This window comes from Merops nubicus, unplaced genomic scaffold, assembly GCF_000691845.1.
Source record: "Merops nubicus isolate BGI_N331 unplaced genomic scaffold, ASM69184v1 scaffold571, whole genome shotgun sequence".
Classification (NCBI taxonomy): Eukaryota; Metazoa; Chordata; class Aves; order Coraciiformes; family Meropidae; genus Merops; species Merops nubicus.
Window position 1 is genome coordinate 21585 of NW_008590021.1, and position 16728 is coordinate 38312.

The 16728-nt window shown below is 35.7% G+C and overlaps 1 protein-coding gene across 1 annotated transcript in view; it reads right to left on the bottom strand.

Moving 5' to 3' along the window:
- Nucleotides 1–16728, bottom strand: part of MARCH6 (membrane-associated ring finger (C3HC4) 6, E3 ubiquitin protein ligase) — a 44047-nt gene that overhangs the window by 15779 nt on the left and 11540 nt on the right. Inside the window, exons 5-16 of the mRNA XM_008949752.1 lie at nucleotides 15123–15291; nucleotides 13480–13672; nucleotides 13114–13175; nucleotides 11103–11135; nucleotides 9379–9430; nucleotides 6027–6085; nucleotides 5358–5438; nucleotides 4088–4156; nucleotides 3895–3969; nucleotides 2927–3061; nucleotides 2320–2439; nucleotides 52–152 (exon numbers count right to left, since the gene is read on the bottom strand). Of these exons, the coding sequence (XP_008948000.1) occupies nucleotides 52–152; nucleotides 2320–2439; nucleotides 2927–3061; nucleotides 3895–3969; nucleotides 4088–4156; nucleotides 5358–5438; nucleotides 6027–6085; nucleotides 9379–9430; nucleotides 11103–11135; nucleotides 13114–13175; nucleotides 13480–13672; nucleotides 15123–15291 (1149 nt within the window). The remainder of the gene's footprint in view (nucleotides 1–51; nucleotides 153–2319; nucleotides 2440–2926; nucleotides 3062–3894; nucleotides 3970–4087; nucleotides 4157–5357; nucleotides 5439–6026; nucleotides 6086–9378; nucleotides 9431–11102; nucleotides 11136–13113; nucleotides 13176–13479; nucleotides 13673–15122; nucleotides 15292–16728) is intronic.

Consider the following 16728-nt stretch of genomic DNA (forward strand, 5'->3'; position numbering starts at 1 on the left):
TAGTTATAGGGAAACTGAAAAAAAAAACCCTTTTTAAAATGAAATGCTTACCTGTAGAGCATAACATTATATGGAAGGAAGTTAGGCAGGAGATACTTAATAATGCGTATAGGAAGCCAGAGCATGAGCAGTACAATCGATCCAAAGACAATCTGCAACAAGGCAGTTAAACAAGTTAGTCAAAATAGCAGAAACAACCAAACCTAGTTTCCCATCCATTTCTCTGACACGTTCCCTGTGTGTGTTGGGCTAGCCCTGACTAACAGCCGGACATCTACCCCGCTGCTCATGCATTCATCTCGCTGGCTGGACGGGGAGAAAACGGAAGGCAGACAAGACGACTTGTAGATTGAGATAAAAACGACAATTTAATAGAGAAAGCAAAAGCTCTGCGTGCAAGAAAAACAGAAGTTCAGTCACTGCTTTCCATCAGCAGGCAGATGATCAGCACCTCCCTGGAAGGCAGGGCCTCAGCACATCTGAACACTCACAGAGGAGGACAAATGCCGTTAACTATGAACATCTCCACCTCCCTCCTCCTTTCCCACAGCTTTTTCTGCTGGGCACAGTGTCACATAGTATGGAGTACTCCTTTGGTCAGTTTGGGTCAGCTCCTCCAGGTGTGCCACCCTCCCAGCTTATTTGCTGGATGGGTTAGGGAGTAGTGCAGAGCTGTGCAAGCACTGTTCAGCCACGGCCAAAACACTTGTTAGGAATGCTGTTGCAGCCACCAATCCAAAGCAGAGAAGGACATGGGCTGTTATGATAAAAGATTATTTCCACCCCAGGCAGAGCAGCTCACTACGATGCCCTTGCCAAAGAGGACTTCATCTGAGTGAGCAGAGACTGGCCAGCTGACAGCTCGCATAATGTCTGACAGTTCTGCTTTCTTCCCCCTCTCCCTGCACTGAGATTACTTATTTTGGCTTCCTCTATTTTCTTAGTGGTTGAGTTTTCAAGCAACTTGTAGAAGCCTTAAAAAATCTTTCAGTTTCTACTTCCTCACATTTTAAATTGGCTGAAAGGTCAAAATTTAGTAGGGGTGGATCAGGTGCATGAAGACCAAGCACTTCTATAAATCCTATTTCCTTAGGGAAACAGATTAAAAATCAAGTACATTTTAAACACATTTTTACACTTCATATAAATGTACCATTAGAGACTAAAAATGCAAAAAACGACGTTGTTTAACTATGTAAGAAAGAAAAATCAAATCTCATTCTCCTTGAAACTTAGTAGTTTGTTCTACACATGTCCTGGTTTGGGGACACAAGACATGTCTTACAAATACTGAGAAAGAAACAACTTGAAGAATGCCATTTGTTTTTTGAAATAGTAAGCTGTAAATGATCACCATTCTGGGTCCCATATTCTAGCATGAGACTGGCAAGAGTTCTAAATTAATTAGCTGAGCAAATCAAAATGTGACGTTCAAGTAACCACCAGTTCCAACACAGTCTGAGAATTTATCTCGAAGTCATTTAGTAACAAGCAAAATCTTTGCTTCTATCTGGGCCGCTTGCTGCAACATAGTTTGAGGCAGCTAAAGCATTATGAATATTTAAGAAAAAATACTCTGAAAGGTGGACACGTCAGCTCCTCTCATGAACTAAAAGTCTAATGAAGTTCCAATAGAACAAAAATCTCACTATGAGCTTTCACTGCTCAAAGCATTTTAGGTGTATTAATGCAGTAAAGTAATAATGTTAGTGGTATATCAGTTTTCACAGTTATCATGATATTTAGGTCAAAGACAACCTGAGACCCTTCCTTTATTGCAAACTTCACACGAACAATCAAAAGGAAATAAACTTTCATTGTTTTCATATCTTACAGTGATAATCTGGAAACAGACACCACTGGCTAGATCAGTATGATCTAATTCAAAACTTACCTAAAAAGTTACTCTACCCCTGCTGCACTATTTTAGCCAAACTGGATGCACAATTTACTGCAGTAACTATTAAAGAGTTGTGTGACTTGCAATGCCCATTAAAAATAAACACTTCTCTGAATACACAAAAACTTCCTGTGATTTCTATTAAGGAGAAGATATTGCTGAAGAATTTGTTTTGGAAGGGACCTCCAAGAAGTAAACTAACTCAGCCTCCTTCTCTGAGCAGACCCAGGTACATCAGGTCATCCAGAACGGTATCCAGTTGAGTTGTATCTCAAGACACAGATTCTGTTGGCAACCTGTTCTAGCGTCTTAGTCACCTTCATGGTGAAAATGTTTTTCCTTAAATACAGGGTAGCATATATAATAACTAAGGTATGAAATTTTCTTTCCAAATAAAGAAATTTGAGAAAAGTCCTTACCACTGATAAGATAAATCTCCTGAGATGTCTGTAAATGGGCAAGTGGATCATTTCCTGCACAGGATTAAAGTCTGGATCATTCAAATTCCTGAGAAACCATAACACACCAGGTCTCAATACCTGAAATACGAAGTAGAAAAGAGTATGAGAAAATTATTTTTTTATTCAGGTTTTCATTTTGTGTAACACTGCTGCAGCAAGTAAGTTTTAAACATAATAGGGGTATTTGTTGAACAAGGTTTAACAAAATGATACAGAAATAGAACACAGGAAGCATTATATAGCAAAGCAGAGAAGCAATAACCAATTACAAGCTTGATTTTTAAATAGTGATCATTCTTAACAACTGAAATGTATTTAGATTCATTTGAAGGCAACACTCATGTTTAAAGACTCTGTAAACTAAAAATCTCTAAGTAAGATATACTCTAGATCATCATTTTCCACTGCAGTAAGTACCAGTGTGGCTCTTTTTTTTGCTTAAGGCTGAAATCCAATATACAAAACAAAACACAGTAGCACCAATATCCACAAAGATTTAACTAAAAGTTCACCATGCAAGCTTCTCTAACCATGCAACGTAACAATCCTGTTCTTATAGACTTACCTCTCTCAGCAAAAGAATGAAGGATGCAAAATAAAAGACGTAAACCATTCCAACTAACCAGTGCAGAAACATTGTGGTACCTGGGGCAGACTGAAAGCTCAATTCTCTATCTTTCAAAGTGGCATCAAACATCTCCTAGAAGGTAAACAGTAAACAGACATAAATAAAGTTTGTCAAACCTCCACAGTTATTCATTTTGTTTACCCTAGTTCTTACATACTATTAGGCATTTAATTTAAATGCCTGTCTTGTGCTAACACAAATAAGCACAGAATTTAATTAGGACAAAAAGGAAATAATTTACAGTATGAACAGCAAATAAAGATCAATTTCTGATCAATTTCTTTCTTTTGACAGAAAGAATAAGTCAACTCAAGCACTAACATACACTATGTTAAGTTAGAAATCAGTTCAAAACAACTTGCACTCTCATCGAAGCAAATATTTATTCCCTTAAGTAAAATTCTATTTCTACTAAGGCTACGAGAAATTAATTTTCTCTATTTGAAATGAAACTTTTTTTTTTCCTTTTAGGACACAAACCTGTGCTTCTCAATTGTATGAAAACACAGCACAGCATGTATCTTGTTCAGAACAAAGAAACTGGACAATCATTAAAATATAAAGTCATTACCATTTCACACAAGATGGCTCCATAAAGAACATAATTCAGCACACAAGTTTGCCTATCAGTAAGTTCATTATCACAGTGGTCTTGTAAATGCAGTAAAAAGGATTAGGTTCTTATTATTTTAATAATAGCATGCTAATTTGTATTTAGCAACATAACAAAAAACAAAATGGGCATTAAGCAGTACCTAAAACACCCCTTCCCTCTGGATACACCAACTTTCTAAATGCAGAAAACTGCTGTCAAACTCATGTCAGCATCTCTCTTATTAGAACTTTTTTGCTTTAAGTATAAACACTGGTAAAAAATATTTTACCCCATTTATTTCCATTCTTACCAAAGAGCATATATCCAGCCACCAGCCACAGATGAGAGGAAACACACCAATTTCAACCACCACTAACAAGGAAACCTTTAGGAAAAAAAAAGAGAAAATAACATCTCACCACTTCAACAGAAATTGTTAAGAAAATTATAATGTAAGCTTAAATTAAGAAGGTTGTTTGCTACACACACATAAATAGGATTACCTTGACAACAATGTAGCAAACTCCTAATAAACGACGTGACCGCTGGAACTTAACGAGAGCTGCCAAACCCTGAATAGTTTTGTCAAGAAAATAATACTGAAAAATGCTTTAAAACATACTTTGATTAATATGAAGCACTATATTATATGTCTTTTAGCAACAGGAAATTTTCTAAAAGATATAAATGAAATAGGAACTGTCTGCTGAGGGTTCTGTTTTCAAAATTGGCTATGACTCTGGAAGTCACAATCTGTACCCACCTAAACATGCATCAAAAATAAATGAATAAAAGAATAACTACTACCATGCTTCTTAAATTAAATGTCCAAAAAGTTCTGCTCAGCCTTTGAAGTCATCTGCTGCAAGTAAGGAATTTTCAAAACTAAAGGCCTACATTTTTTTCACATGGTCTGAAACAAATTCTCACCTTTTCCAAGGAAAGCTGGAAGTATATTACAGTTTGGGGGTTTGTTCCATTTTTTTAATGAGGCCAAATGGAGACATGTCAATCAACTGTTTTACTACACAGGCACTGCTCGCTGGTATAGTGCAATCTAAAGTTGATGTTAGTGTTGTGTACTCTTGGACAGGAAACTGCTAACAAATGTTTATTCTTCCAAACTGAAGTTGATGTAGTCCCTTTAAAAACATGCAACTGGAGTGCAGACCTTTTACTTAATTCTACTTTTCAGGACTCTGTCATTAGTAAATTTTCTCAGTAATAAGGAGGGTTATCCCTGAAAGAAATCCTTGTTGCAACCTCTCAGTGGTTCAGAGACATAAAAGAGAAACTAAAACAAGCCACATTGTAAAGATTTGGCAGAATGAAAAAGATGTGAAGTTTTCCCATCACACCCTACGTATTGTGATAGTCCCATTTCTTTCTGCTGCAACTACATAGCCCACAGCAATACTGTAAGGACAGTGAGGACAAAACAGTTCTACACTCATCTTCTCAGATAAACCTTCAAAATTTAGTCGCAGGCCTTCAAGCAAGCATAAAAGCCTACCAATTTGTGTTGTTCAACATGTACGAGTGCTCTAAAGAATGCAGTCACACTGACAACTCTTAATTGTCCAAGGAACAAGAGAGCTTTTCTTCTAATTTCCCCAAAACAGCAGAGCAAAATGGTAAATTAATTCCATCTGCATCATATCTATGCCTCCTCAAAATATAAAACAATTAATATGTAAAATCATCAATTTAAATCAATAATATTAACAATTTATGTGTAAGATCTGAAGCAGGTAACTACTGACAGAAGGATACATGACAAACGATTAGAGTCACTGCTAGCAGAACATATCCAACTATAGTTGTAATCAGGCCTTCAAAGTGAGATGCTTGAACCTAGAGAAGAAGGAAAGAAGGCAAAGTTTATCAGCCTCTTCAAAGATTACATCTCCTTTTTATGTAATTAATATAAATTCAAAATCTCAACTTTTCAAGAAGAATGACAAGTTAGTCTTTACATATTTTAATAATCTTCACCAACAGTAGAAAAAGTTTACATTTACTGGAAAAGTCTAACAGGTTTCTTCAAAATGAAAAAACCTCTACATATGAAGTGTCATCTTATACTACTTCACTACCTCCTAGCTTTCACACCTACTATGAAGAATGACAGTCACTCAGTACACAAATTAAAAATGTATGCAGAACAAGAAGCTGTTAAAAAAAAAAGAAAACCAAAACAATTTAGGTTATTTTTTTTTTCTTGTAAAAGAAGGAAACATCATTTGAAAAGCAAATAATGGAGGAAAGTAGGAAAAAATGAGAGGACATTTTAAATCAGATGAAAAAAGGCTTGGGGGGGAAAAAAAAAGACATTCCAGGTTATTTTTGCTATCACAAAGGAATGTGGAAGGATGCTACAAAAATACTATAGTTAAAAAAACTGGCAGTTTTTTAATTTTGACATTATAAACCAGTACTTACATATTCCTCAAAGCCCAGGCCAACAATGGAGAAGTGACCAATGTGGTACGGACAAAATGCTGCATAACGTAAGCAGAAAGAAAGGGAAAAAAAGGCCATGAAAACTGCTAAATGGAGGATTATTTGCAGGATATATGTTACAACATGGTCATTATTCTACTTCTCATCAATTTTGTGAAAATAGCTAAAAAAATTACTTTCTGTGCAAATATTTGCAAATGTATTTCTAGAAAATTACAAACATTGAAAATCAGATGAGAATTCACACTGAAAGACTACAAACAATATAAAACTACGCAGAATAAGAGGACAGTCCTTTCCTTAGCTCATCTTGCTGTGAGTAAAATAATTCAGTTTCTCAGTCTTACACAAGAGGGTGGTATTAGTCTGATGGACTGCTCTAGGAACCCCTTCTTTATATTCACTGTTTCCCATGCACTAAAAGAATTAGGTAACCATCTGATGTCTTAGTCAGATGGGACTTGCTTTAGCAAGGCTTCAGTTTTCATGCTTTTATTCTTAAGAATACTGTGAAAAATGTGAGCCCTGTAGAAATTTGCAAAGGGAAGATGAGGGTAAGCTGATGCTCCAGCGAAGAAGTGAGGTGCAACTGAGAAGTCTTTTACTTTGAATTAATATACTAAGAACTGTCATCATTCCTGAGAACGAACTGTTGCCAATTCTGTCTCAGAAAGACTGAACTGAAAAACCACATCACTCTTCCCACTTTTGGATACCTGTGTATTTGCAACAGGATCAAGTTTCAGTTCACTCTGTGGTCTTCTAACCGAGCCACAAAGGGCTACAGGATTCAACATCACTTTCCCACAGGAGTAGAAGGAGTCAATAGAAAGTAAAGGGGGTGCAGTAACTGAAAGCTTATTTTTGTGTATATCGTCTTCACTATACCATGACAATCCACTCTGGGGACTACTGTAGATTAAACATACCCTCAAATGTAAAACCTGACAATTTTCTCTCTTCCTCATTTCCATATAATATGTAAAAAAAAAGCCTAGGAAAATATTTAGCAGGACTTGCATTACTGTAATCAATGATCGGAAAGTTCTAATTTGTGTCCCTTTAGGAGAAATCAGAAGTTACTGGGAATAGCAAAAAAGTAAAAGGTAAAGGAAGGACTTGCGCTCTTCCTGCCCAGAAAGAACAAGAGAAAGAAAAGTGAGATGGAAAATAAATTTTAAAAAATCACAGTCAACTCCTATAGACATCAGACCCATGACTTAAAAGTCATATCTTTATGACAGTTTTGTGAGATTATGGTGCACAGTTTATCACTTTTTAAAATAAGTGTCTTTAAAACAGATTTTCTAATAGATCCCTTTTAATAAAAAGCATGAAGGAGTACAAGCTCTTCTGTGAGTACTAGAATGAGCTATAGAAAATATTAATTAGGTCAAACTTAATTAACTTGTCCAAGAGAACATCATAGAAAAATTTCTGGACTGGTAGTTAAGGTTCCAAACGCTTTCTATCTATCTTCTAGAAAGTACCTCTTGTGACATTTGAACCACCAGGACTGTAATTATGAACCACCAGAGATTCAGCAGTTGTAAATTAAGCAGTATTACTTAGTGGGACAGGTACTAAAAATAGGCTTGAGAGGGACAAATTGAATTCTCAGACCTCCTGCTCACTTGCTGGGAAAAGTGATTCCCCTTCTGTTCTCTACTTATTAGTTTCCCACTTGTGAAAGCACGCTTTGAATTACTGAAGACACATCTATATAGCAACTTTATTAATTATTCTTATTACTCACTTATTAATGAATTTAAATCAAGGAGTTAGAAATTTCTTAGTTATCTACTTATTAAAAAGGCCTAAATTTTACAGCAGCTAAAAAATGTAATTAGCTTCTGAGAATTACACAGTAAAACAGACTAATTATTAGAAGAAATAATTCAAGTGTATTTTCCAACTCTTATTAGAACAGTTACAGTTTTTTGTAAATTAAGTATATAAGACAGTTCTTTTTATTTCTTTTTATCTGCTGATTCATTTCAGTAACTAGATGCTCAAATCACTGGTTCAGCACCATGAGCTTTACTTTGCCAGCAAAAATTTCTTATAACTTCATTTTTTAAAGCTCAAACTCTTCTGCCAAGAAAGTACACTCAAAAAAAACAAAGCAACGTAACCAATCTCTTTCTAAATGGATAATTGAAAGCAAGGGAAATCTTTTGTCTGGTATCTCTTCAGGTGTATAAAATGCTCTATACTGTTACTAAAATGCTGTTGCTTCTGCACACACTTGTGTCAAATGAACACTAACAAATTCAAGCACTGTCATCCAGAAGCTTCTGTTAGCAGTGAAACAGGTACACAGAACAGTTGTTATTCTCCCGTGTTACTCAACAGATGTAAGGTACAAAACCCAAAATAATATTAATCACTAATGCCTCTCAGGAGGGTCTTAAAAAAAAAAAAATTCTAAATTTGTTACCCTCTTTTTCTGCAGTAAAACCAGAGTGGAAATGCAGATTTACCCTACCTATTTAAGCCGTAAATACAAAATAGGAATTCCACAAACTCTGAAGGGGGAGCTTACTGCTATGTCCAATCAGGCAGGCATTTTACTCTTTTCTTTTAGAGTTCAAAGGATTGAGAAATATACACCTACATTTTGGGGATTTTTTTTTTCCCTAGCACTAACTATACATGGAATCATCACGGAAATACTCCTATCTAATACTAGAAAGTCTTGCAAACATTGAAAGTTGCAGTTCAGCTTCAGCATCTACAAGAGGGAGAAAGGAAAATTAAGTAAAATGTACCACTAGTGAGAATTTACTATTTTTTAAAATTTAAATCTAAGTTATGTGAGCTAAGGAGAGTTGTTCTGTAGTAATTCTGGACACAAAATGAAAAGTGTATTTGATAACTCTACCAAGTCAGCTTCATTCTTGCATGCCCCTCTCCGTCCCAGTGTCGAGCTCCAAAACTGGGATTTTTGATGGAAAAAGTGATTTAACTATGTCTAGTGAAAACAATAAGCACAAAAAAAATATCCTAGACATTCCTAATGGTACTGCATTTGCTCATAAATTCAATTCCAGGAGGTTCCTCCTATAACAGTATCCCAAACAAACATTTTCTGTGCTTTGGTTGACATTATCAAGCTATTGGTAGATTTCCTTTCTTAAATCTATTCACTTAAAGGAACTAAAGTTACAAAACTAGAAGCAATGAATATTAGCATATTCCCAGTGCATTTGTGGTTCCATTTTTAGATGTCACAACTTCATTGATTCTGAGAGAACAGCCTTAAGATTAACCTGTATTATCACTTCAAAAATAAGAATCTTTTTAAAACCCAAAAGCAAATGATACTTACCAAACACAAGTATGAACAGTGTATTTAAAGATACCACCCAGAAGACATGTTCCTGTAAGGAATATGGGGGAAGGAGGGAGGAAGACAAGGAAACAGTCATTTAAATAAGTGATGTTATTTCTGTAGCTAAACTACTTCAGCCTGTTATTACCAGAACATGCACATCTCATGTTAGAGCCAAAAAATTTGCTTTACCACAGAGACCAAAACATGCAGGACAAATTATGAGACCATCTGTTTAAATTCATGGACATTTATCTAGATAAGAGCAGATATTTGCCTTAACACTCTTATTCTATAAAAAGATGGTTTTATTTTAAAATAAGTATGAATAGCTGCACCCTTAAAAACAATTCCATTAAATGTATATGGATATTTGTTTTATCACTGAGCAAATGTTCATGTGAAATTTTAACTATTAGGCTTTGTCACAAGAAATCTGTTATGACAACTGACAGCTCTCACTCCAGAAGAGAGAGCATATTACTTTTATCTAAGATGTGAACTCAGCCATAAGTACACTAGAATTTTAGTTCTTTTGATATTAATATTTAACGTCAATCACTAATAATATAATAAGCTACATTATTTTAAAGAGGAGACTACATTAAAGTATGAGACATTTCAGATGAGACATTTATCCACTACAGTATCTAAAACCCACACATTTATTTAAGAATTATATTTCTTGTATACATTAAAGTAAAATTTATACTGCTGGAAGACAGCACAGAGCTTTTTTCCTTTTAAAATATGTAACTGACTTCTCTTTAAAAGAAGTGGTCTGGCAGATGCTACTCAATGAATGTAGCTGTGATGGGTTAAAGTTCTGTTGCCATTGACTATTTGTGCTCCCCCTGCCCTGAGTCTGAAGTCAGAGCTAGACACTTCCGAGTCAGGCAGGATGGACAGCAGAGAGCCCTTCAAACAGCACTAACAAAGCCCACTAGAAGTTGTGCATTATACATGTAAGTTTGTCAGGCAGATATCAACATGGGTTCACCCACAGACAAGTATTTAAAAGCCAATTGCCTTTCTAGCAGTGCTTTGCTAAATTACTGTAATCATAAAGACTTTTTGGAACCGATTTAAAAGATATATGCTCCACAAGACAGACCAATGATTGTGAAGATTTTAAAAAAATAATTCATAATTATATTAATTAAAATAATACTCAAGAGGGGAAAAAGATCTAGGGAGGAACACACAAACCCAAACAAAAAAAACCCAACCAAACAAAATAATCCCCAAACAACACAAAACTCAAAGTCAAGAAACATAACTGAAGATCTTAAATTTTAAATTGCAGTCTAAACTAAAAATTTGTAGTGGTCTTCTGGTGGTACTACAGCAAGTCAGAGAAATCTGAATGAGGACTCAATTTTATTCACAATATAAAGAGCAAAACTTAAGGCTGGAATACATATTGATTTTCAGTGTATGCTTTTTTGAAGGGTTGAATTTTTATGTACAGTGTAGTACATGATCTGAAGTTACCGATGTCTTTTAAGAAATTCCACTTCTATGCTACATACATACAATTCTGCTCTGTGAAACTCCTGAACAAGACAGTTTGCTTGAACATGACATCATATGAAAGTCTCTTTAAAAAAAAAAAATGAAAATAAGGACTCCAAATAGAATTATATAATTTTAAAAAATGCTGTTTAGTTTGAAATAAAAAGCCTCCTATAGAAATTCTTGAAATGTAGGATTTCACTTACTAAAAAAACCAGAGATCCATCAAGTCCAAGCATCTGTAAAGATAAGAACGTTAATTTTATGTACTCGTCAGAAAAACTAAGCCACACATATCTATAATAGGCCTCAGAGGAGCCTCTTTCACACCAACTTTTAATGTCCAATACAGTTAAAGCATTTTTATATTGCTCAACCAACAGAACCTACAGAACCTGGATGGAACAAATTCTCATCTAAAGGTAAGGATAGAAAGATAAAATAGAGGTTCTCGTTTGACACTGCAAAATCAGTTGATCAAAGGGAATGATACACACGTGGAGTATCTTCATACACATATATTTATAAACAGCAAACCAGACATATAATCAATTCATTTATAAGCTATTTATCTTACAAAAGGTTTTTGTGACAGGATTATTATTTAAAAATGTTTAAACAACTTGGTATTAAAATACAAAAGCAAACTTTTTTTTTCTTCCTAAATGCAAAGTATCAGTTCGTGTTGCACTGAAAAAAGTCAAAGGTTAGTGTTTTACCTTCAGCATATAAAAACCAACAGGAGAGTGTTTCTAGACTGTATGTTATTTAAATTTAGAACAGAATTGGTTTACAGCTAGGGAAGACAGGACACAAATCCTCCACCATCTGCACAGCTGCTATGGTAAGCATCCACAGAACAGCCCAAAATAGAGAATCTATTAAAAATAAGAAAAAGCAGCTCTCCTTCCCCCCCACTCCAAGGACTTCTTACTATTTCAATCCAGACACTCCTAACTCCACAATTACTGCTTTAAAGTACCAGGTTCAAGGCTATTTGGTACCAGGATTTTGCCTTAAGTTCCAAGATACTAAGCTGCGTGTATTTTGCATAGTAAACAAAGATGCAAATATTTCTGAAAATTCAGAAAGCTTGCATGCTATTTTCACAATATGAAACAGCAGAGAAGCCTACCCCAACTCTGATGCTAAATGCCAACTAGATTTCTATTGCCTGTGCCACCACATAGGCTTGGAAATGGTTACGAGCATTTGCTGAAACTGATTTCTATATTCATGGAGAGGCATCAAAGTATTTAGTTTTGATATCAAATTGTCGGCATCTCCCAGCACATAAGTTGGGTTCAGAAATACAACAATTTTGTCTTGATATATACAGCAAAATGGTTCAGAAACCTGAATTTATGTATGTTCTTTTCCACTAAATATCTTTCAAAAGAAACTAAGAAGTTTTCACTAGATACAAAACAAAAATCAAGACTTGTCCCTCCTGATGAAAACTACTTCTGCAATGCTGCAATCAAGGCAGTAACTACACCACAGCCTAGGAATACAGTCACTGCTACCTTCACAGCTGCCTGCCACAGCACTAGGGGTGCTGGTAAATCACACGGAGCTGCTCTAGCTACCCCCAGGTAGATTTTGCTGCATGATCTCACAAGTTGGCCCTTTCTAAACTACCTACAAAAAAACAGTTCTCGAGTCGCTGCACTGCTCTGATTACAGGGTACATGCATCTCATGCTTTAATTATGAAATTCATGATCCATAAACAAAACAAAAGCAACGCTCCATCAAAATGCTCTGCCATATTTTTCTTTAAGGAATCCATTTTGCCTTTTGCAAATAAGCAAATAAAGTAAATTAACCAAAATTTCCAGTTCTCCCTTAATGCTTTCATGAGTACAGAAATGAAGCATGAAGCTATATACAAGGCAATACCTACGTGCTCCTGTCTGGCCTATCATCCTTCATTGCAAGCTGCAATTCATTTCTAAACCAAGTGGATGACTTCAGAGAAGGCTTTGCTAAAACATGTTTCAAGATGCTACTACATTTCAACGCAAAGAAATGACTTTTTGATAGTTAACAAGTAGCATAATATTTTGCTTTTAATACAATGACTTTTTTAGGTCAATAAAGGCTCTTATTGAGAATTTTCACACATTCAAATCTATCCCAACTGGATTTTAACACGACAATACTACAAATCATTTCAAGTGAGTCTGAGTTTTTCAAGAAAATGATTCTTACTCACTCGCTCCCAAGTAAGCTCTTCTGCTGCTCGATCCCACTCCAAAGCATTCCAGTTCATGTCATCTGAGGAGACAATGGCCATTTTTACAGCTGTTAAGACTCACCCAAAACAAATAACCACTCCATGCTATGCTTTAAATGAACAAAAATACTTTGGTGCATTAGCATTCAATAAGTAACTGCTGATAGTTTTTCAGCAAGAAAATGCTTTGACATTCAAAAGAAATATATGAAATTTGCAAAAACAAGATAAGTAAGCTGAAGTGGGAATCTACACAATTTCCTTAAATTATGAGAGTTCCATTTTCAATGGTTTCATTTATATTTAAAAAGAACTAGAATATTACTGTTTTGAGTCACCTGTTACCTTGTGCTCCATTGTTTGCATCTGCCGCATCTTCCACTACAGCATCTTCTTCATCCTCATTATCCTCCTCCTCTTCATCTACTTGTTCTTCTTGAATTTCAGGGTTCTCACCTACGACTACGTTCTCAGCGCCCGGGTTTGCAGGCTGATCGAGTGCCGCGTTTTCCATGCCCCCATTTACAACAGCCTGGGCCTGCAGAAACAGGAGTTAGTGTTCAGTTAAACTGATCAAGCTCCCTCTGTACTTTATCTCCTATACAGAAAAAATGGATACTACTAAAAATATGTTAATAAATTGTTTTAGATAAGCATTTCATTTAGGACCACTCAGCCTTTTAAAAAGCTAAGGGAAACATTCAGACTTCTTCAGAGGGTAGCTGAGGTTGGCAATGGCCTCCAGAGATTGTCTAGTCAACCTACCTAGTCAAAGCAGGATCAGCTACAGCAGGTTGCTCACTGCTGCTAGTTGGCTTTTGAGTACCTCCATAGATGGAGACTTCATAACCTCTCTGAGCAACCTGTTCCAATAGTTAATCACACAGAAAAAAAAACGACACACCACATCAGGTTTTTTTTGTTTGTTTGGATTTTTTGTTGTAGTGGTGGTTTTGTTCTGGTTTTTGTCTAAACGGAATTTCCTGTGTTTTAATCTGAGCCTGCTGCCTGTTGTCCTGTCACTCAATACTACCAAGACAACTCTGGTTCTGTCTTCTTTACAACCTCCTGTCAGACCTTTATATACACTGATAAGGTCCATACTGAGCCTTCTTTTCTCCAGACTGAACAGTTCCAACCCTTTAAGTCTCTCCTCATAAGTCAGATGCTCCAGTCCTTTAACAATTTTTGTTGGCTCTTCACTGCACTCACTCCAGTCCATCCATCCATGTCTCTTTTGTACTTGTGGAAACCTAGAACTGGATATAGTCTGGATATGTGGCGGAAGGGAACTCTCCTTATCTTAAAAAAAAATGTCATTACTTATCTTAGAAAGACAATAGTTCAAGGACAACCCAAGTCAGTCATCAAGCTGAGGATCTCTAGATCTGTCTTTAAAAAATTGACATTACAAAAGAAAATAAACTTTTAATTTCCCTCCATGCACATATTGCTTGTATCATCTCTTCTCCTACCCAAAAGGCTCCTGTAGGCACAAAAGGGGTGCATGTGTGGGTGTTAGTGGGTGAGGGGATGGCAGAGAAGCTCCAGCTTCAAAGGTTTCAACAAAACTTCCAGTGCTTTGAGAACAGTGAATCATCACCTCATGAACTACTGAATACTTACGAAAAAGGCAAAATAAAAGCACGCTGCATCATCTTTGACTACAGTGGACAATTCAGCTTTATATGCACAAAATGATCTTTTTAAAAAGTGTAAATTTACAGACATGAGAATCTAAATAATGTTCAAGTTACTTCACAAAAATTATACTGTAAGAGATTCATTATCATTCTTTTTTACAGAACTTCAAATATGTAACAGTGGTGTCATTCCACTTATATTGGAACATGCTCAACCTCTGCTAACATACAAATAGAGACACCGTGCAGTAAAGTAACATTACTGTTGGGTTCTCTTACTGTATCTATTCATTAAAAAAAACATTTTCTAAATTTATCACAAACTACTGAGCAGTTAAATTTTACCTCATTTTGTTGACCAATGCCATTGAGTGGCTGTTGCTGATTTTGTTCCAACCACTGTGGTGCTCCACCATGGACGATCTGTTCACGTAGCCAAACAAGGCTGATAAATGCACACAGAGTGCATGTTACCACAAAACAGCCCTGCAAACAGTCAGCCAATAAGTTCTCCCTGTAAAGAAAGAAAAAAAGCCCCAAACATTAATGACAAAGATATTTTGCTAATAAGACTAAACTTAGTCATTATTACCTGCCACAAACAGATCCTCCTAGTCCAAATCAACAAATAAACTGGTATTTGTGCAAAAAGTTGACTTTATATACATGTCTAGGTGAAGAAAGCATCTAGATGTAATTTTTATTTAAATTTAAAAAGATCTGTTCAAACAAGGTTTCTTTTAGGAAGACTGTAGGTACCTGTGCACAGATGGGTTTAAGTGCCAAGATAAACACTGATTTGGGAAAGGTTTTATTTCCCTCTGGTTTGGTTTGTGAAATTAATACTGTTTAAAGTATGTTTAAACATAAATGTTGCAGCAAAACAGGATGTGGCTCACTATGAAGAAAAGCTTCAGGAGTATTTCAGGAAAAACAATCTTCAAGAAGAGCAAAGAAAACACAATAGTTGTTAAATAAATTATTTGCTACAGTAAAAGACCTGTTTAAATGGCCAGATGTGTAACACCCAGTCTGAAGCATTTTATCTGCTGAGCTACCCTAACCAAAATAATGGAACTGTAGAGTTTGTCTTTCCTCAACATTTTGGGTAGCCTTTTACTCCAGATACTATCTCTGTACTTCAAAAATCATAATCTATCAAGTCATACATAACTGTAAAGCAGCAGTAAAACAAAGTTCTGGCAGCCAACTGAAACTAGGCTTTCACACAATGTCAGTTACTTAAAATTGTCTTAATTCCTAATTCCAGGTACCCTCTCCCACCTGTTTTCCACCCATGCACTACTCCTTGACCACAGTGAATTTGCGCAGGAAACTAACTAACTACAATATGTTCTTTAAAAAGTAAGAAATATGCCACCACAGTACTCTGCTATCCCCAAAGTAGTATCTGGGTCAGACCCAAAGACAATAAAAAGACGACACAAGATGCTATTGAAGATGACTCTGTCAAAGAAATACATGTCAAGGTACAGCTTCACATGCCATTAAAATCTGACACATACTTGAGTCGTTTATTTTCTCCCTAGACTGTAAAAGACATGAGAAGAGATCCTCTAGGTTCAGTTGTTTCAGAGTCTCCTCAAAAAAATGAAAATAAAATGTACACTTACTGGGAGACAGCAGGAAAAACACTGTTATTAATCTCAAGAGAGCATCTCCCTTCATTAAAAAAAAATAAATAATAAATGTAGCATGACCTGATCTTTCAAGACAAATAAATAACCCAAGTGAGATGACTTAGCTGAACCACATATGGCATTCATTCAAAACCTGCCTGATGTGCAACTGATTCTACTCATACAGAGTTTCAGTCCTGAAGTTCAAGATAATGAAAAAAGTAAGAACCAGCCTGAAACTGTTATGTTGATATCTACTGATTCTTTAACTAAAATTAATTTTAGAAAGACAGACAATATTCCATAGCATA